The 18,853-nt window shown below is 48.4% G+C and overlaps 11 protein-coding genes across 11 annotated transcripts; 4 read left to right on the top strand and 7 right to left on the bottom strand.

Annotated features, from left to right (window-relative positions):
* Positions 1 to 18: 18 nt before the first annotated feature.
* On the bottom strand, positions 19 to 2,589 carry B9G98_00318 (putative MscS family protein C2C4.17c; the record flags this gene model as incomplete). Its single annotated transcript, XM_024806876.1, has 1 exon — positions 19 to 2,589. The coding sequence occupies one exon, from the start codon at positions 2,587 to 2,589 to the stop codon at positions 19 to 21; it is 2,571 nt and encodes an 856-aa protein (XP_024662644.1).
* A 1,818-nt stretch (positions 2,590 to 4,407) lies between these two features.
* Positions 4,408 to 5,295, top strand: B9G98_00317 (putative vacuolar amino acid transporter YPQ2; the record flags this gene model as incomplete). Its single annotated transcript, XM_024806875.1, has 1 exon — positions 4,408 to 5,295. One exon carries the CDS (start codon positions 4,408 to 4,410, stop codon positions 5,293 to 5,295), a length of 888 nt encoding a protein of 295 aa, XP_024662643.1.
* A 39-nt stretch (positions 5,296 to 5,334) lies between these two features.
* On the bottom strand, positions 5,335 to 6,759 carry B9G98_00316 (hypothetical protein; the record flags this gene model as incomplete). The annotated part of the gene is made up of 1 exon (XM_024806874.1): positions 5,335 to 6,759. The coding sequence occupies one exon, from the start codon at positions 6,757 to 6,759 to the stop codon at positions 5,335 to 5,337; it is 1,425 nt and encodes a 474-aa protein (XP_024662642.1).
* A 132-nt stretch (positions 6,760 to 6,891) lies between these two features.
* Positions 6,892 to 8,535, bottom strand: B9G98_00315 (Polyamine transporter 1; the record flags this gene model as incomplete). Its single annotated transcript, XM_024806873.1, has 1 exon — positions 6,892 to 8,535. The coding sequence occupies one exon, from the start codon at positions 8,533 to 8,535 to the stop codon at positions 6,892 to 6,894; it is 1,644 nt and encodes a 547-aa protein (XP_024662641.1).
* A 485-nt stretch (positions 8,536 to 9,020) lies between these two features.
* Positions 9,021 to 10,724, bottom strand: B9G98_00314 (Polyamine transporter 1; the record flags this gene model as incomplete). The annotated part of the gene is made up of 1 exon (XM_024806872.1): positions 9,021 to 10,724. One exon carries the CDS (start codon positions 10,722 to 10,724, stop codon positions 9,021 to 9,023), a length of 1,704 nt encoding a protein of 567 aa, XP_024662640.1.
* Positions 10,725 to 11,142: 418 nt separating this feature from the next.
* B9G98_00313 (putative transporter C36.03c) lies at positions 11,143 to 12,828 on the bottom strand (the record flags this gene model as incomplete). The annotated part of the gene is made up of 1 exon (XM_024806871.1): positions 11,143 to 12,828. The coding sequence occupies one exon, from the start codon at positions 12,826 to 12,828 to the stop codon at positions 11,143 to 11,145; it is 1,686 nt and encodes a 561-aa protein (XP_024662639.1).
* A 1,140-nt stretch (positions 12,829 to 13,968) lies between these two features.
* Positions 13,969 to 14,679, top strand: B9G98_00312 (54S ribosomal protein L17, mitochondrial; the record flags this gene model as incomplete). Its single annotated transcript, XM_024806870.1, has 1 exon — positions 13,969 to 14,679. The coding sequence occupies one exon, from the start codon at positions 13,969 to 13,971 to the stop codon at positions 14,677 to 14,679; it is 711 nt and encodes a 236-aa protein (XP_024662638.1).
* Positions 14,680 to 14,745: 66 nt separating this feature from the next.
* On the bottom strand, positions 14,746 to 16,356 carry B9G98_00311 (Protein NRD1; the record flags this gene model as incomplete). Its single annotated transcript, XM_024806869.1, has 1 exon — positions 14,746 to 16,356. The coding sequence occupies one exon, from the start codon at positions 16,354 to 16,356 to the stop codon at positions 14,746 to 14,748; it is 1,611 nt and encodes a 536-aa protein (XP_024662637.1).
* Positions 16,357 to 16,550: 194 nt separating this feature from the next.
* On the top strand, positions 16,551 to 17,084 carry B9G98_00310 (Translation machinery-associated protein 22; the record flags this gene model as incomplete). The annotated part of the gene is made up of 1 exon (XM_024806868.1): positions 16,551 to 17,084. The coding sequence occupies one exon, from the start codon at positions 16,551 to 16,553 to the stop codon at positions 17,082 to 17,084; it is 534 nt and encodes a 177-aa protein (XP_024662636.1).
* A 28-nt stretch (positions 17,085 to 17,112) lies between these two features.
* Positions 17,113 to 17,961, bottom strand: B9G98_00309 (Amino-acid transporter arg-13; the record flags this gene model as incomplete). The annotated part of the gene is made up of 1 exon (XM_024806867.1): positions 17,113 to 17,961. One exon carries the CDS (start codon positions 17,959 to 17,961, stop codon positions 17,113 to 17,115), a length of 849 nt encoding a protein of 282 aa, XP_024662635.1.
* A 327-nt stretch (positions 17,962 to 18,288) lies between these two features.
* On the top strand, positions 18,289 to 18,738 carry B9G98_00308 (Calmodulin; the record flags this gene model as incomplete). The annotated part of the gene is made up of 1 exon (XM_024806866.1): positions 18,289 to 18,738. One exon carries the CDS (start codon positions 18,289 to 18,291, stop codon positions 18,736 to 18,738), a length of 450 nt encoding a protein of 149 aa, XP_024662634.1.
* Between the last annotated feature and the right edge of the window lie 115 nt (positions 18,739 to 18,853).

Genomic DNA, 18,853 nt, shown 5'->3' with positions numbered 1-18,853 from the left:
TTACTTTTATATTTATAACTACACACTGCGTTCATTTGTCGAGACTCGTCGGGCCTGTCCTTCGCGACGGCGACCGCCGGCACTTGCCGAAGATGATACTGAAACTGCGTGGGATGCAGAGGTTGTTGTGCGCTTCAAATCGTTAATATACTCCGGCTTCGAAAGGACGTTCAGCTCACGAGCCATATACCGCTCGGAGCGCAGTCCAGTAACGACGGGGTCTTTGGGATCCATAGCCACGGTGAAGAACGGCGCATCGGGACTGGTGTGCTGATCGTCGCGACGAGGAATCGACAGATGCAACTGATGTACACAGTTGTTGAGGAAACGCAAGAACCTTGTGCGACGGTTTCCCCACATGGTCGAGTCCTCCATATTGACCCGAGGAGTAATCTGGAAATCGAGATTGATGCGGTCCAGATCAGGCAGATTGGTGACCTGGTACCAGGGGTTGGGCAGGTAGTCACGAGCATTCTCCTCCAGAAACTCGTCAATGAGCGCCTTGAGTCGTTCCACGTCGTCGAATGTGGTCTCAGGCAGGCCAAGAACCATGTGAATGTTGAAGCACTGCGGGGGTGACCGGCTAATGTTGTCAACAAACAGAGTGTTCAAAATCGAGTTTGAGACCTGGCGAATGACGTTGGTGCTACCGTCCTGGAAAACCGTATAGAGGAGGGAAATCTCTTTGACGGACATTCTCTGTAACCCAACGTTGGGCACACTGATCATGACGACATCACCGATATCACAAGGATGCTTAATGAACAAGTAAACACACGACGCTAAGATTTCTTGGCAAGTCGCAGAAAAGATAAATGATAGTGCAAGCAGAGAAGAGCCCAAAGTCGCCAGTACTGCTCCAACGCTCGGGGCAAGCATACCCACAAAAATAATAATAACAATCAGCAGACAGACAGCAATCAACAACCGGTTCAGCTTGCTGATAACACTATCGATATCGACCAGCGATTTTGCAATTGATTTATGCTCCTTGTGGATTTCAGTGAAGGCATCCTGCATGTTTTTCAAAGTCAACTTCCGTTTATCATGAGGATCGATAAGATCAAACATGCGGTAAGCTTCTGTTTTACGATCAGGGCCCAAAAGTTCTTCTAGATCACGTATCTCTAAAACGTCTGAGCTTTCCAAAACCAAAGACTTCCAAATACGCTCGGCCAAGACACGAGTGGTTATGCCGCGACTGAGCGCATCTTCAACAATCCGTGCGTTGGCCGGCCCTTCATCATCGAGAAGATCTCGGCGGAGCTTTCCAAATGCCATAGTGGTATCGTCGACTGCTTTGTTGATATTCTGGACAACCTTGGATTTCTTGAAGCGTTGGCCGTATTTTTCCCGCAAGTCCTCCTTGACAGCCAGAGAAGAAGACAGCAGCATTTTATCTTCTTGAGCAAACTCTGGAGAAGCAAGAGGGAAAAAGGAAAGAGCTATCTCGAAAAGAATGACCAGAATATTTCTCGCCGCTTTATCTCGTTGAATTCGTAAAGCCATCCGAGTGCGGTGGTAACTGGTGGACAGGGTATAAATAAAGATTTGCTCACACCAATATACAAGTGAGGAAACCAAAAACGCAGCCAAAACTTCGTTCAGCTTACGATGCCATTGCTGAACACCACGGGCTTCAGATGTTGCCTTGTGGTTATCACTGATAATGGGGTAAAATGTGATAAATGAAATAAAAGTCCATATAACAAAAGCATTGGGCCACTCCATAGCAACCGTAGCGTCGACATATTTGAAGAAACGAGGTGCAATGACAGAAATGACAAACCCAAAGAGTTCTGGAATGTAATGGGCAAAAATTCTCGAAACGAAAAATGAGCCCCACACGACTTCAATCCAAATAAAGAGCCACATGACTCGGGAGTGTCCGAGATAAAGTTTTTTGGATCCAAAGGCATCGGCTGCCAGAGGGATAAACACTAAAAGAGCGACAGGGAGCCAGTAAACAAATGACCTTGTAGCCAAACTTGAATTAACAACCTTACGGTAGTACTTTCGAAGCTTTGCCACGGAGCTAGAGCTCTGTGTATAGTCCTTGATAGCATGTCGTCTACGGCGGCGATCCTCGGCCTTCTCTTCTCCCAGACCGTATTCGTTTTGAGCCTCCTGAACATTCAATATGGACTCCTCTTCCGCAGGTTCATCTTCTTCTTTTATAGCGTCGAGTCGATCGTCCAGGGTCAGATCAACGTTCTTTGTTTTCTCGGAGGCCTTAGTTTCGTTCGACTTCTGACTGGTGCGACTTCCAATGGAGGAGCGCCGAGGAAGGAACGAGCGCAACGTGAACTTGCGTGTGAGTTCTTCCTCGCCAGGGGCGGGATGTGTTTGATGTGTTTGGCGGTTTGTGCTGGGGGCGGCATGTCCATAGCCCTCTTCAATTGCCGAAGCATTATAAAATGGGTCTCCTTTAGTCTCTTCAAGGCCGGCTTGGGTGTCGTCACTGCTTGAATTTGGAGAACGTAAAACCGCTGGTTCGGGTGCTGCGGCGGTTTGTTCTGAAGGCAAATCAATTGACTCTGAAATTGAGGACCGGTCGTAACTCTCACGTCCGGTTGCCTGTGGAGTCATAACTGTGAAGGCTGCGACTAGATCGCTGTTCAATAGAGGAGAGAAAAGTGGTTCTGTGAGTGTTTTTAGCCTGGAGCCCAGATTATGTCACCCCAGTAACATATGCCCATGACGTCAAACAGCCAAGGGCGGGGGCTAGGGCGTAGTTCCGAGAGTTCCGCGGTGGCTCAGTATAAGTTTTAACATCCTATAAGTAGCGTTCGATACGTTTGCAGTCCACCAATCCGGGGTACGAATAGTTTAGTGCTACATAAAAATCAAGCTCTTGGTGTTGGGCTGGAAATGCAGGGACCACAAGTCAGCCTAAAGATATTGTGAGCAAAAAGTGCCTAAACCGGTTAGCGTGGGCGTGGGATATCGGCGAAAGGGGCACATTTTGCTGCAGGTATTCAGGATCGGGTATTTATTCGCGCCTAGTTTTAACTTTTCAGCAATGCTGCGAAACTGTCCCCTTGACGGCAGTTAGCTATGCATAGTCCCCCAACCCTCGATCCAGGCAGGCATGTTTCATTTTCTCGTGAGTTAACTAATCATCCTCACCCACTCGGTTTACAGGTAGGTAAATAGACAGAAAATTTTTACTTTTTCTGTTTCTTGGTGGGGAAGATTAAAAACAACAAATTTTGATTCTGAGGATGTATATGCAGGACCAAAGTTAAGGAATTCTTCGTTTATGACCCGCTTTGTTTGTGAACAGATCTAACTCAAAGGTAAGTTTTTTTATGACGGGTCACAACGGCGTTTAAATGATGATATTTACCACTTTAGTCGTTCAGTGATAAAGCATGAGCAAGAACCGACAAACATGCATCACCATCTGACATTTGACGTCTAGTGGCCTTTTTTGCCAACGATTTTTTTTTGGCGGACCAACTAACTTAAGGTGGCATAGATTTTGATACTTCCGGGTGGAAGTGGTTAGCTCTGATAAAGTGCTAATTCTTTACGGATAAATGATGATACAACTTTTCAGTTCTGCTTCTGACCACAATTCATGAAGAGAACCTATACCAAGCTCTTTTATATCTGAATCCGTTTCATAGAATTTCGCTGTAGTAATATCTCTGCATGAAGTCCATAAAACTAAAAGGGCACACAATATGGGCATCAGCTGATTCAATGCCAGGTCTAAGTGTCTTGGCTCTGCCAGCCTGGGATTTGCGTGACGGCTCGCTCCTCCAATAGGTTTTAACATCAAGCAACAATTGTACTTGGATTGCCGTAAATTTGCTAGGATGCGTGCGCGGCGTTTGAGCACTTTGTTATATGGCCCAGATCCAACTGTATGCATCAACAGCCAGACACGGCGGCGGCCACGGCTCCGAACCCCCACCCGCGGTTGGATCCGCGGCTCTACATATTAATCTCTGAACGCAACGCAAGAGAGCAACTTCTCATTAGTGTCTAGAAATTTTGCAAGTTAGAATGCTCTTCGTGTCTCCTATTATCCGCCAGTAACACTTCGCTTCGGTTGTCTGTTAAGAGCCTTGCTCGCAGGCAACCTAGGCTTTTGCTTAGGCGACCATGCGGCATGCACGGGGAAAACTACTGATAACGCATACAAAGGAAATATCACCTCAATCACCACTAAAAGAGTAGGTAGAGGTGGCTTTTGTGGATTGGCATACTTTGAAATTGATGGTTTAGGTTGTCAACCTATTTTTTTCCCCGTACTTGCAGAGCGCCGTCTAGCCCTTACGCCTTGATAATGCACTCATCCCTAGCCTTCATGTGCTTACTCACTTATCAGTGCTTTGGCTTTAAAAGCACTTTCCTTTCGACTCCACACCCCACAAGTGGACTACGTCTTGAGCAACCATGTCAGAAAGATTCCAAGATGCCACTTTATCTGGTATTTTGGGTACAATTTCTATCTGTTTTTGGATATGTGCTCAATGTCCACAAGTCCTAGCTAACTACCGGCACAAACACGTTGATGGGATGTCACGCGAGTTCCTAGCGATCTGGTTTTTAGGCGACTTGACGGCATTGGCAGGATGTTTGATGACATCACAGCTTCTGTTCCAGACTCTTTTGGCCTCATATTACATATTTATGGATCTCGTCTTGGCCGCGCAGTACTATCTCTACTCATCAGCCGTCACCCAAGAGCTGATAGGCATAGAACCAGAAGACCTCTCTCTGGACAACTCAAACCGCCGGGACAGCAATGCAAAGTCCAGCTACACCCGTCGCATATTTGCTGCCACACCCTTTGTTGCTCTGTTTGGCACTGGCGAAGGCGCTCCGGTTGGCTACGCCCAAGAAGCTTTTGCGCACACTAGCGTCCAAGTCGGGGTGTACATTTCGTATTTTTCTGGAACATTGTACCTCGTCTCACGGCTGCCCCAAATTTTGCATAACTATAGACTCAAATCATGCGGATTGTCTGTCGCATTGGTATCCTGCGCCCTGATGGGTAACCTGTTTTATTCCCTATCTATTTGTTTATCGCCTGAAGCTCTAGGCCCTGATGGACATGAGTTTCTTCAAAATGAACTGCCATTCCTGATCGGGTCTGCCGGCACACTGATTCTGGACCTGTTTATCTTGGGCCAGTTCTTCTGGTACAGGACGTCTTCGCTAGAACCAGAAACCGACAGCACTGCTCGTTTGAGAGCTGCGGTTAACAGATCTCACCCAGACCATAAAAGGAAGCTGCTGCTCTCCCATCAATCTATTTATTCCGATCTCGAACTCCCCTAAATATCTATTCTTACATGAACTTCTGAAAATAAATAAGCGTTAAAAACTTTGGATATAGAAAAGTTCAGCAGTCTGTTGCGCATTCTCGTTCTGAACTTCCCCAAGAAGACTCATTAAATATCCAAACACAGCCGTTGTGCCTTCGTCGTATTGCCTGAAAGTTTTCTCAATGCTTGATGCGGGTATCCTTGCCGCCGAGGTGGCAAGGAAATACCGTAGGCCGTAGAGAACATGTTCCAAAGACTCTAAAAGCATCGAGTTGGTCTTGAAGGCATTGTACTGAAAATCATAAACGAATGGACTAAACGCCGCCAAAATCGGATGGCTTAGGCTAGGAGTCCCCTGTCGCACGAGACCAACAAACAAATTCCGCACAGAGTCTAGTATGACGTCCGGGGGACCGTTATTGTCCAGATTGAGCACCGAGTAAACTAAATCTTCATCCAGAGACCAGTCAGAAAATTTTAGAATACGTTTCTTGATCCACGATTTGATCAGATCCAGTGACTCGATACTTTCACGTCTCCACTCAATCCATTCATAGTGTGTGAGCGAGCAAAGCGTGTACAAAAGTTGTGCAATAGTGGAGATACATTTCTGGTTGGCCTCTTTGTCAAAGTATTGTCCATCCCAAGCTTGAGTACATGTATGCTCATATAGCACCTCGAGGTCTGTTTCCCTGAACCTCTGAAGTAGATTCTCATCGCGCCCCAGAGCACGAGTCACAATATGGACAATTAGCGCATACTCTGCGGATACTCCACCTATTGACTCTTGATGGTTTTGACGAATGTGTTTGAATATAAAGCTCTTGTCCGTGATAAACGTTCTGAATCCAAACTGTTCTGCATACCGTGGGGTTGTCATTAAAAACGGCGTCTCGCTTTTGTAGGGCCAATCAGTAAAAAGCTCACTTTCGGAATAGAACTCGTCTTCGTCTGGGATATCCCTTTCGTTTGGCAGAAAGGCTTGGACTGCATTATTGTCTTGAGCGGCAAGTTCCATAGCATGGGCAGACATGAACTGGGGCCCTTCATAGACTTTTTTAGCCTTGTTAACGACAAAATACTTGCGTCTTTGTGAAGCAAAAGCAACAGTTGTGGCCCATTGTAGCTGCACTTCAAAGTCACCTCGTACAATTCGCGCCCGCCCCGAGCCAGTACAGCTTTTCAAGTGCTTTCCACCACTCTTTGTAGTTTTAAAATAATCCTCATTGCATCTGCAACACTTGAATTCGGCTTTGTACAATTCCAGTCCCGGAAAGTAGTATTTGTAGTCGTCAATCTGGATTTCCATGGGATGTTTGAGTTGGGCGGTGATCCTTTTGAAGTCTCCAGCTAGGGCGCCGCATTGCTCAAATGCCTCATTCTGCAAAGTCCGGGGGTTGGCTATTTTCCCTTTGTTTGTGTCGATTATAATGCCTGGATCCGAGTAAAGCTTGAATCGACCAAACGTTTGAGCCATCGCTTCGCGCGTTTATCGGTTATCTAAGCGGACGCGCGTTGATCGAGTGGAGATTGCGAAGCTTCTGAAAATCAGGACTATTTTAGAATTAATTATGCTATTAGTGGAGTGCAATGACATAGTGTGGTGAGCTCAGGTAGGTGCATATTTCGAGCATGCCCTGATTCTGTGACCGTGTCGGTAAAAGAGAACTGGTATGGGTGCCAGCAGCACTGCGAGACAACCTAACAATGTGCCAGCCCACTGAATGCCTAAATTTTTGAACATTGCATTAGCAAACAGCGGGAATGAAGCACCCATTGCAGATCGTATGAATGTATTTGCTGCAATCGCCGATGCTGCTCTGAATCGATAGGTATCGACAATGTAACTGAAGATCGGGTTGAAGATGGCCATCAGACCAATACCAGTAGCGGTCAGGCCCAACAGTGGAGCAATCCAATGTACGTGTGGAGCATACGCACCTGTCCAGCACATCCAAAAGAGTCCAATTGGGAATATTACGCCGCCAAAAATCATCAGCGGCAACCTGTACTCAGGTACAATCGATAGATCAGTCTTGGCCAATCTTTTTCGGAAGAGGCGATCAAAGTAGAGAATATTCGCCGCGCAAGTAATGGCACTACCAACAAACACTGCCATATAAGGTAGACTAATGAGCTGGTCTGGCCAGTGATATTGAGCAAAAATCAGCGGGACCCCCTCCAAAAACATGTACAGGATCCCGTAAACAAAGCCATGATACAGGCTAACAAGCAGTAAAATAGGTTCTTGGAAAATCATTCTTATAGGCGTCAGAAGGACTTTTTGGAAAATTGCTTTGATATGAACCTGTGCATGGTCATGCTCGGCATAAATGAATGGATTTCCAGTTTCCTGTCTTAACACTCTAGCCTTGTGGGCTAAAACGACAGGATGATAAGACTCACTCAAGAAAAGCATCATCACAAGCGATAATGAAGCCATGATACCTGAAATGTACGATGTCCACCTCCACCCCAAAAAAGAGTAGGTGATGAAACCGCCTACTGCTGGCCCAACGCTCGGACCGCCCATAACGCAGAGGCCGAAGAATGCAGCGCCAATACCACGCACTCTGTAATGGAGAAAATCACCAAAGCATGCTGCTGTTGTAGCTAGCGGAGCAGACCCTAGGGCTCCTAAAGCGAACCGATAAAGCATCAGCTCATAATAATGGGATGCCGTGGCACACCAAAAGTTGAAAATAACAAATAAAATAGAAGAAACCACCAGTGGAGGTTTCCGCCCAAATATTTCTGAGATGGGACCCCAAATAATTGGCCCTACAGCAAATCCCATAACGTATAAAGAAATGCCCAACACGGCCGGCACTCTTCCAATATGATAAATCTCCTCCATCATTGGCACTGTCACTGAGTAGATAGAAGAGTCCCACGTAAGAATAAATGTAGCAAATGAAAGACAAAACCCATTGTAGATTTTTTTTCTCATTGGCCAATTCAAAGGATTCAATGGGTCATCGGGGCCATCAAAGCCCACACAATACGCAGTCATATCGCTCATTGTGGGAGGATACGGCCTGTTATTTCCCATTCGCATACTTACCTTGCCTACCGGTGAATTGTTATAAACTAGTGTCAAATAAGCATTCTCGTCGCTTGGCTGTTGAGCCTCGTGTAGTTCCAGGTCGGTGAAGTTCCAGGCAGATGGAGGATCTGGATGGGAGAGTGGTGCATCCAAGCCTGGCCCCGCTTTGACGTCGCGCTTCTCCGCCTCGTCATCGGAGCTTATCATCCAGAATAATTGTACTGGCGTCCGGGGGCACTCTGTAGATCAATGACTATAAAACAAAACCTTTTACCGCTGACTATAGGATTAGGGCATGCATGTTAACTGTGGAGTATCCACAGAAGTAGGGTAGCGGAAGGACAAACCTCCAGCCAAGTGCATGAGAGCTGCCAAGAGAAGAGCGGACGACGGCACGAATAGCTTGATAGCATCTTATATGCATCGAATAGCGATAAATATTCGTATTGACAGTCCTATATGGAGCTAGCTATTCCTTTATATGGCCAACAATACGCTTTCTCTATGGGAAAGGGTTGTCTCAACGACTTCCTCGGCCCGTTTAGACTGGCTTGGGAGGAAGGAAAATACCAACGTAACAGGCCGGGGGACGAATGTTATAGTAAGTATCACGAAATACGTACTTATATATGGCCACTAAAAAGATAAAGCGAGTTGAAAGTGAGTAAGACAATTAAAATAAAATGAGGAACTTACTCGATCTTTGGCGCGTAAGTGGAATATCTGCGAATAACATGCCCATACATGTAAAAGCAGACAGGGATTGGCGACAAAATCGCAGCAAGGCAGCCAAGTAACGTTCCGGCCCATTGGGTGCCGAGATTGTGGAACATGGCCGTGGCAAAAATAGGAAAGGCCGCACCCATTGACGCTCGAGTAAATGCGTTAGCCGCCAACGCGGATGCCGCTAACATAAGATAGGTATCGATCAAATAATTGAAAATCGGCAAGAAAATACCGATAAGTCCCGCACCGACAAAGGCAAGACCAATGGTCGGTACAATCCAATGGCAGTACTCGTGGTATGCACCGGTCCAGCAGAACCAGAAGATGCCGATGGGAAACAAAAAGCCACCGGCAATCATGCCCGGCAACCGCAACTCAGGGACCACTGCACGCCCGCTCTTGGCCAAATCACGCGCAAACTTCTTTTGGAAATAACAGAAGTCGATAACGGTGAAAATCAGCACACCACAGAAAAGCGAGAGGTAAGGCAGGTACAAGTTACCTTTGTGGAAACCGTATTTTGTGAAAACAATAGGGACGGCCTCCAACAAAAGGTACAAAATACCATAAACAAAACCGTGGTACAGCGACATGAGCAAAAGAATGGGCTCTCGGAACAACATTTTGATAGGAAGTGCAAGCACTCTGTGAACAATTGCGTACAAATCAACTTCAATACGCTCCTGAGCAGCAAAAATCATCTTGTTGCCTGTGCGCTCACGAAGCTCACGGGCCCTTGCGGTTAGAACAATGGGATGATAAGTCTCCTCACCAAAAAGGGCAAACACGACCGTTGCAAAGCTCGTCAAAATACCAGTAATGTAGAACACCCATCTCCAGCCCAGAAACGAATTAACAATATAACCACCGGCAACAGGAGCAAGTAGAGGGCCACCCATGACACACAGTGAGAACAAACTAATCGCACCGCCACGGGTTTTGGTTTGAAGCATATCGGCATATGCGGCAGCCACAATGACCAGGGGAGCCGAAGCAAACACGCCAGAGAAGAAACGGTAGAGCATCAGATGGTAAAAATGATCTGCTGTTGCTGTCCAGAATGTGAATGCAGCGTTGATGAATGTCGAAACAACAACAGGAACCTTACGGCCATAAATCTCGGACAAAGGACCCCACAGAATAGGGCCCGTAGCAAAACCAAGGACATAAAGAGAAACACCAAGAACTGCTACAGGGGTACCAACATGGAAAAGGTGCTCAATGTCGACGGTAGCAGATCCGTAGATAGAGGACCCCCACACAGCTGAAAACGTGGGAAGCACAAGCAACCCGCCTGTTCGGGCTTTGCGAAGAGCACTCCAGTTTAAAGGACACATAGGATCGTCAGGACCATCGAACTCGACCTTGTACTGATCTATGTCCTCAATCATTGGTGGGTATGGCTTGCCGCCCATCGAAGGCAGAGGATTGGAAAATGCTGATGCGCGGGTATAGACTTCGGCAAGGACTTCTTCACGTCCTTGGTCGGTTGCAGACTCACGAGTGACTGTGCGTCTGATGGCACTCAAGCCAGCGTCGTGATGGTCATCAGTGAACACCTGAGGACGCTCTTCGGAGTCGGCAGAGCTTGAACGTGAGCTTACCGAACTCGACGACAGCGACGGGACGGCTTGGATCAATGATTTATCTTCAGTTGCACTAGAGCTCATGGAAATTTCGAACAACACAAGTAAACCTCTAACTCTCTTTAAAAAACTCCGAACTGTATAAGTTTCACTTTTTTTCCAACAAGTGATCAAATGTTTGCTTAGAGCTGTTCACAAAGCGAAAGAGAGAAAAAAAATTGCTTAAATAAGGCTGTTTTGTTAAAGCGAGCTGCATGTATGCGTCAGGTGCAGGCACAGTTTTCACCGATCGGGCTGCACAGATTAATAGCTCCAGGGGGATGCGGTGTGCGGTTGTGGAAAGTGATTAGCGAAATAAAAAACCGGAGTTTATTTTTTCCCGAGTCCAATCAATATTGAAGTCGTGCACCTGCTATCTAGTTGCCCAAGCCACCAGACGAACCTTTTCCTTTAAATAGATACCCGAACCTTAGAGGTTAGGAGACCGGTTAGGAGACCCTGCCTACTCAATCTTAGGCGCATAGTAGGAATGCCTGCGGATAACATGACCATAGAGGAAGAAAATGACCGGAATGGGCACAAGGATTGCGGCAAGACAGCCGAGTAACGTTCCAGCCCATTGGACGCCGAGATTGTGGAACATGGCCGTGGCAAAGATAGGAAAGGCCGCACCCATTGACGCTCGAGTAAACGCATTAGCCGCCAACGCGGATGCCGCTAACATAAGATAGGTATCGATCAAATAATTGAAAATCGGCAAGAAAATACCGATAAGTCCCGCACCGACAAAGGCAAGACCAATGGTCGGTACAATCCAATGGCAGTACTCGTGGTATGCACCGGTCCAACAGAACCAGAAAATGCCGATAGGGAATAGGACTCCACCGGTCATCATGCCAGGCAGACGTAATTCAGGCAGTACGTGGCGTCCACTCTTGGCCAGATCACGTGCGAACTTCCTTTGAAAATAACAGAAGTCGATAATGGTGAAGACCACCACACCAACGAATAGCGAGAGATAAGGCAGGTACAAATTACCTTTGTGGAATCCGTAGTTTGTGAAAACAATAGGGACGGCTTCCAACAACAGGTACAGAATTCCGTAGACAAACCCGTGGTAGAGGGACATGAGGAGAAGAACGGGCTCTCTGCATAACATTTTGATAGGCAGAGCCAAGACCTTTTTAACAATTGCACTCAGATCAATTGAGATACGCTCTTGGGAAGCAAAAATCATCTGATTTCCAGTTCGCTCGCGGAGCTCGCGTGCTTTGCTGATCAAAATAACAGGGTGATACGTCTCAGGACCGAACAGAGCCATGAGAAGAGTTACAAATCCGGATAAAATACCACTAATGTAGAACACCCATCTCCATCCCAGGTATGAATTGACAATATATCCACCCACAACAGGAGCCAAAAAGGGGCCACCCATAACACATAGTGAGAACAAACTAATAGCTGCACCTCGGGCTTTGGTTGGCAACATGTCAGAATAAGCAGCTGCGACAACAACCAGAGGAGCTGAAGCGAAGACACCGGCAAAAAACCGGTAAAGCATTAGATGGTAAAAGTGATCGGCTGTAGCCGCCCAGAATGAAAATGCAGTGGTGAAAAATCCAGAAACAACAATAGGGAGCTTTCGACCATAAATCTCAGATAAAGGACCCCACAGAATAGGACCCGTAGCAAAGCCAAGGACATAAAGAGAAACACCAAGGACTGATACAGCTACGCCCACGTGGAATATGTGTTCGATATCGACGGTGGCAGCTCCGTAGATAGAGGAGCCCCATACGGCAGAAAATGTGGGGAGCACAAGCAGACCACCTGCTCGGATTTTGTACATTGTGCTCCAATTCAAAGGACACAGAGGATCGTCAGGGCCGTCGAACTCGACCTTGTACTGATCTATATCCTCAATAAGTGGTGGGTATGGCTTGCCGCCCATCGAAGGCAGAGGATTAGTGAAGCCTGATGTACGAGTGTAGACTTCGCTGAGGACTTCGTCGCGGCCCTGGTCTGTAGCAGACTCATGTGTGACCGTGCGCCTGATAGCACTCATGGGACCAGCCCGATCAGCAACAGTAAATGCCTGAGGGTCTTCATGGGAAGTGGCATCACTATCCAAACTTGGTGTTGGCACTGTACGTGTAAATGTCTTGTCGTTGGTTTCGCTAGAGCTCATTGCAAACTAGAACTGTATATGTCACTTTGCTATCCAAGTGTGGAAGGTATTCGTTTGTGTGAAGTGATCGAAGAAGTTCTCAATAGTTCTAAAGAGACAGGCAGATCGGATCTACAGGTTTATATATACTATGAAAAGACCAGGATGTGGGTGCGTACAGTCGCAGATTTACCGATCGGCCAAACAAATCAGAAGCACGTGACGCTAGATGCATAACTCTAGAAGATCATTAACCAAAGGGTAAAGGAATGCTAGTAGTGTGCTCATTTTTGCAGAACGGTGGTCGGAGACTAGCGGTGGCACACGCAAATTAAGTCCTACAAGTTACATGGACAGCGGGACTGTTGTTGTAGTGACCCTAACCCGTATGCAAAAAAGATGTGACCCCTCTTCAGACATGTATTTCCGGAGTCTCTCAGATCATACGCATTCAACACGCTCGGGATAGCATTGACACAGGAATTACAAGCCAGGTTATAGCTGGTTTATTCTTTGCAAAAATGCTGCAGCTACCGTTCGCCACTAAGTGTCATGCACGTTTTAAAACTAGCCGACCAGATCGAGGATCTACAAGGCGTGTTGCAAGTGTTCAGTTCGCCGAGGGCCCCACCTAAAACTGCGAAACAGTTTTATTGTGTGACCCATGTGTAACAGTTTTATTGTGTGACCCATGTGTAACAGGCTATATCGTTCATTGGCTCAGGCCATTTTGATCTATTTAATGCAGGATCTGCTTGTGACTGGCTCACCTACTTGAGCCGACATGGCCCGACTTCCCGCAAGTGTGTAAGCAAAACGGTTTTCAGCCTCCAAAGCCCCTCCTCGAGTAGCATGCGTTGGGCATCCGAGTTAGTAATTTGCGTAAACCGAAAGAAGGTTTGATGCTAGATGATCACTGAGGTATATCTCTGCATATGATTTCTGATTCTATATTTTCAATTCCGCAGTAGAGTCGATCTTGGCGAGGTGTGTCTGCGACCAACAATTGACATCGCACGTGTACACGCCTTGTACAAAACTACGTTCTCTTTAATGCATTCTCGCACAAACTAACTACATCAGCCAGTTGAACTAACCGCACACAGGGTGTTTTTTTCTCACCAAATATAAATTCGTGCTGACAAATTTTTCATTGCAAAAATGCCCCCTCGACCTTTAAGAGCAGGCATTCTGCTCAGTCGAAATCCTATTGTCACGAAAGAGCCGTCTGCATTCGTTAAAGCGTTCTATCACTACCAGGATGAGCTCGAGCGCCGGCTGATGTGGACTTTTCCCTGGTATTTTTATTTCAAGCGTGGTACTCTTAGCCAGCGTAAATTTGATTCGTTACAAAAAGGCCCTATGCCCCGTCACAAAGGGGTCTACTACCCCGAAGGCATTCCTGATGTCAAGCATAACCGTGAACGTCGGTCCAAACAGGTTGTTAACCTGCCTTCGCAGTCTGGCGACGGCGAAGGTGACAAGATCATCCCCCAAAGCCGCACGACCCAGGCAGATGAAAAGAAAGATGTCAGATCTCTGGAACGCAAGCTTGACTCCACGCTCTACCTTGTGATTAACAACAAAGAGTGGCGTCTTCCCTCTTTTGAAGTATCCGAGGAGGCTACCTCTTTGCACGAGGCTGCCGAAGCAGGCCTTCGTGAGCTTGGCGGATCAAACATAAACACTTGGACCGTCTCGTCTACTCCCGCAGCCGTCATTAAAGGCGAAGTCCCTGAGTTTGTGATCAAGTCCCATATTTTGCACGGACAGTTTACTCCCAAGGACTTTGACTTTGCTTGGCTCACCAAGGAAGAGATCAAAGAAAAGGTCAAGCCTGAATATTTTTCTTCTGTTGAAGCTTTGCTTTAACTTAATTAAGGGACATAGCCCCCCTTGTAAATAAACGATATAAAACCCCATTGGGACTATCCTGCTCTACTCTTTTTTAGGCTGTTGCATTTGGGCGAAAAACGCCTGCATGTCGCCTCCAGGGGGCATCATAGGCATCATAGGGAACGGCATCCCGGGCATTCCTGGGATAGGCATACCGGGCATGCCTGGCATGGGCATTCCTGGCATTCCTGGCATGGGCATTCCGGGCATAGGCATTCCTGGCATCCCGGGCATTTGTGGAGTGGATTGGGCACCAGCAGGAGGTACGTAGCCAGCACTGGGGTGGCTGACTTGCTGGACAGGGCGACGAGCTTGCGGGGCTTGGGTATGCGAGGATGAAGAGGCCGCTCCGGTGCCGATAATGATATCAGGCTCCTCCATTACTTGGCCAGCTTCCAGAGTTCCGTCTGTGCCGCCATGGCGAGCTGTCTTTGCCCACCTTCTTCCCGCCTCCGTGAGACGAGAAAGTGGAATTATTGACAGCCCCTTGCTGTAGTCGAAGCAATCACGAGGGCCGTAGCCCACACCCCACTTTGCTCTAACCATCGTACTAGTTTGGCGAGCCCGCTCGTCGAGTTTGCTCTTGACGTTTTCAGCGTCCGCGCGGGTATAAACTTTGATGAACGCATGATGCTTCTGCGGGTGATAAATAACGCTTTGCACAGGAACAAACTCTTCAATGATGCCTTTGGCAGCGGCCTCGTCATAGCCCGGGGGGATGCCCCCCACAAAAAGCGTGCGCGAGAGAACACAAATAGCATCCATCGGCACAAGAGTAGGATCGAAGCTGACGTTCTTTGGCGGCCGAGGAGAGTCGTCCCGGTCAGAGTCGGAATCCCTGTCCCTCTTTTCGGTACGGGAAGGTAGCCCTGGACTGCGAGATCTATCGCGGTTCATGGCTAATCTGGGGTCTCGGGACGATCCGCGACCGCGAGACGAAGATTTGGGCTGTGGCGCAGGAGTAGATTTGGAGGTTTGAGCTAACAAAGTTGCTAAAAGCGAGGGCTCACCAGACGTTGTAGCAGAAGCGCTCTGGGCCAGCGCAGCCTGCTGAGGGACTGGAGAAGCTACCGACTCTTTTGTTTTTGCTAAATTGGCCAACGTCTCCAAAATGGAGGCGGCATCAGCCTTGGGCTCAGCCTTGGGAAGCTTAAGCTCGGGACCATGAAGGATCTCTGCGGGGAGACCTGCCCAGGTGGCCGGCGGCGAGCCAGGGGGCGTAGTGGAGGTGAAGTGCTTGTCTCTGATTGCGTCAATCATACCAACGTCGAACGTCTCTGCACGAGTCCACAAGTCCAGGACCTTGCGCATTTTCTCTGACGCGTCGGAAGACTGCTGGCGGACAGCCAGAGAGTCGAAGATCGGCTGCAGAACGTCTGAAAGGTTTTTCAGGCCATCAGTGAACTGTATGCCTTTATTAGGGTCTTTACTGTTGTCTTTATAGGCTCTTGCCACCGCCTCAACTGCATATAGAGCGCCTAGTTTATGAGAAGTAGGTGTTTTTTTAATGTGGGAATATAATTTCTGTACTACCGCTGATTCGAGTTCTGGATGTTCGTAGGCTATGGCTGCGAGTCTCTTTATACGAGACCCGGAGACGCCCGGCGCCCTTTGATGAAGGAGCTCATCCAAAAGTTGCGAAAATTCCTCCATGTAGCTTGGTAAGCGGGAAGGAGGGAGCGGACACTAAGAGGCTGAACAGGCCTGGAGGGGGGGAATGGTGGGTTAGAAGTATGTGGGTAGAGAGACGGCGGACATATAATGTTAGGGCGGAATTAGTCTAAAATATTTCTTTCGCAAGCCCGTAATATAGTGTGCCTCCGGCTTGTCCATCGTTCCAATTTGTCATGATCTACTGCGGTGTGTGCACGCTGCCGCCAGAGTACTGTGAGTTTGGAGGCGCCCACAAGCGATGTAAAGAATGGCTGGAGAAAAACCACGCGGACATGTTCCAAAAGATATACCCCGTCGACGGTGTCGCGGCCGGTGTTTCCTCGCTGTCTGTCGAAAAGCAGGAAGAGATTGATCGGAAAGTCCAGAAGCAGGTAGCTCGGGAAGAGGCCAAGGCGGAGCGAGAGCTCGCAAAAAAGCTGTCCTCAAAGATTCTCGTCAAGCGGATTGAGCGTAACAAGCGCAAGCACATCATTGTTGTAGCGGGCCTGGAACAGATCGACGTGGAGATGAAAAAAATGGCCAAGACGTTTGCGTCCCGCTTCGCCACGGGGGCTTCGGTGACCAAATCGCCCGAGGGCAAAGACGAGATTGTTATTCAAGGCGACGTCGGCGAGGAGGTCGAAGAGTACCTCGTAGCATACCTGTCGAAGGAAGGTCTCAGTGACATCAAGGTCGAGCTCGTGGAGGACAAGAAACGCAAAAAGTAGATACTCGAATAATATACATGCAAAATAGCTAGTCAAACTTGATGACTTTTTTTAGTTGTTCGTAAACCAGGAAGATAATGGCGCTGGATGGAGCTGCGCGAGCGCATGTGAGCCCGCAGCCCTGGTACAGAGGTTTGAGACCGCCTCGAGAAGTCAGCTCGAAGAAGGTGCGGACAAATCCGTGATCGGGTCGACCCATGAGTCGTTGCGTTTGCATTTGCGACTTTACAGTGTCCGCGGGGAACAATGAAAAATTGTAGGCCATGCCTGCCACGGAGCCAGCGAGCATCGAGTGCCATGCCTTGGGGCTGTGGTCCTGGCTGTTTCTGTCGCCAGTGAGCAGCTGGATCACGGCTCTATAACTGCCGAACCATGCTGCCGAGCCGCCGGCCTCTCGAATTGCAGTGCCGGCCTGGCCCTTCCATAGCCCGCGGATCCCGTCGTGGGAAACGATGGTTTTGATCTGCTCCATGTTGGTTTTATGGCGGATTCCGGCAATTGCCGACACCTGTGTGTTGCATTTGAGCAGCTCGATCGGAGTCAAGACCACCGAAGCCACCAACCCGCCCATACACCCGCAGAGGAGTGCCTGTGGGGTTTCCGAGAGACCTAGGGGAGCGGTCATTTTTTCGAAAACGGAAAACGTGAAAAACAGAGTGGCATTTTCCGCCGCCGCCCCTGCCATAGGCAGAGCTATGCCCCGATACAGGCCCCTGACTCCTTCGTTGTGTATGGTTGTCCGAATACAGTCGATGGGTCCTGAATAGATAGGGCTGGCCGGGTTTTGGGTCTGCAGACGAACTTTGGTCGTATCAAAAGGATACTCTATCGTTTTACCCGCTGCTCCAGCAAGCGATCCGCATAGAACGTCGTCCATGCGATGGTTTCAAGATGTGAGTCACCCGAACTAACTATCTAATGAAATCTTAGGGCGAAGAAAGCCTGCAGGTTGGGAGGGTGGAAAAGGAGATGATAATCCAACGGTGATTCTGACCAAGCGAGGTCGGTCGGGGGTGGCGTAGGTGGAATTTACAAAAAAAGCATTGGGTGTTCTAAAGCACATGCGGCGTGCGGTTGATTCCTAATTCGCCTGCCAGAGCCGCCCCAAGCATCCTCACACCGCGTTCAACCGCCTGTTCGGAATCGCGGCTCTGGGACCTAAGGGGGCTGCTTACGATCAGAGCAACTTGACATCTCCTCCACAATGGCCGACAAATTGACAGAAGAACAGATTAGCGCATACAAGGAGGCATTCTCGCTATTTGACAAAGACCACGATGGCAAGATCTCGGCCAAGGAGCTGGGCACTGTGATGCGCTCCCTGGGCCAGACACCCAGCGAATCGGAAGTCGCCGACATGATCAACGAGATTGACATGGATAACGACGGCAGCGTCGATTTCCCGGAGTTCCTCACGATGATGGCGCGTAAGATCAAGGACACTGACACGGAAGAAGAAGTGCGCGAGGCCTTCCGCGTCTTTGACCGCAACGGAAACGGCTACATTTCCTCGGCCGAGCTTCGCCACGTCCTTATCTCGATTGGAGACAAGCTGACCGAGGAAGAGGCCGACGAGATGATTCGTGAGGCCGACGTGGATCAGGACGGCCAGATCAATTACGAAGAGTTCTCGCGTGTTCTTTGTTCGAAATAGACGTCGTGATCTTTCTTGAGAGAAAAAGTTTGGGGTCAACGCGCTTTAAACGCCGCACAAACAAAACACCTACACTTAATCACGTATTAGTTTAGCTGTCGTTTGCTCTGCTGGT

This window comes from Wickerhamiella sorbophila (genome assembly GCF_002251995.1).
Source record: "Wickerhamiella sorbophila strain DS02 chromosome Unknown contig1, whole genome shotgun sequence".
NCBI classification, from domain to species: domain Eukaryota; kingdom Fungi; phylum Ascomycota; class Dipodascomycetes; order Dipodascales; family Trichomonascaceae; genus Wickerhamiella; species Wickerhamiella sorbophila.
Note: the sequence above shows the minus strand (reverse complement) of the source record. Positions and strands in the feature narration are given on the sequence as shown.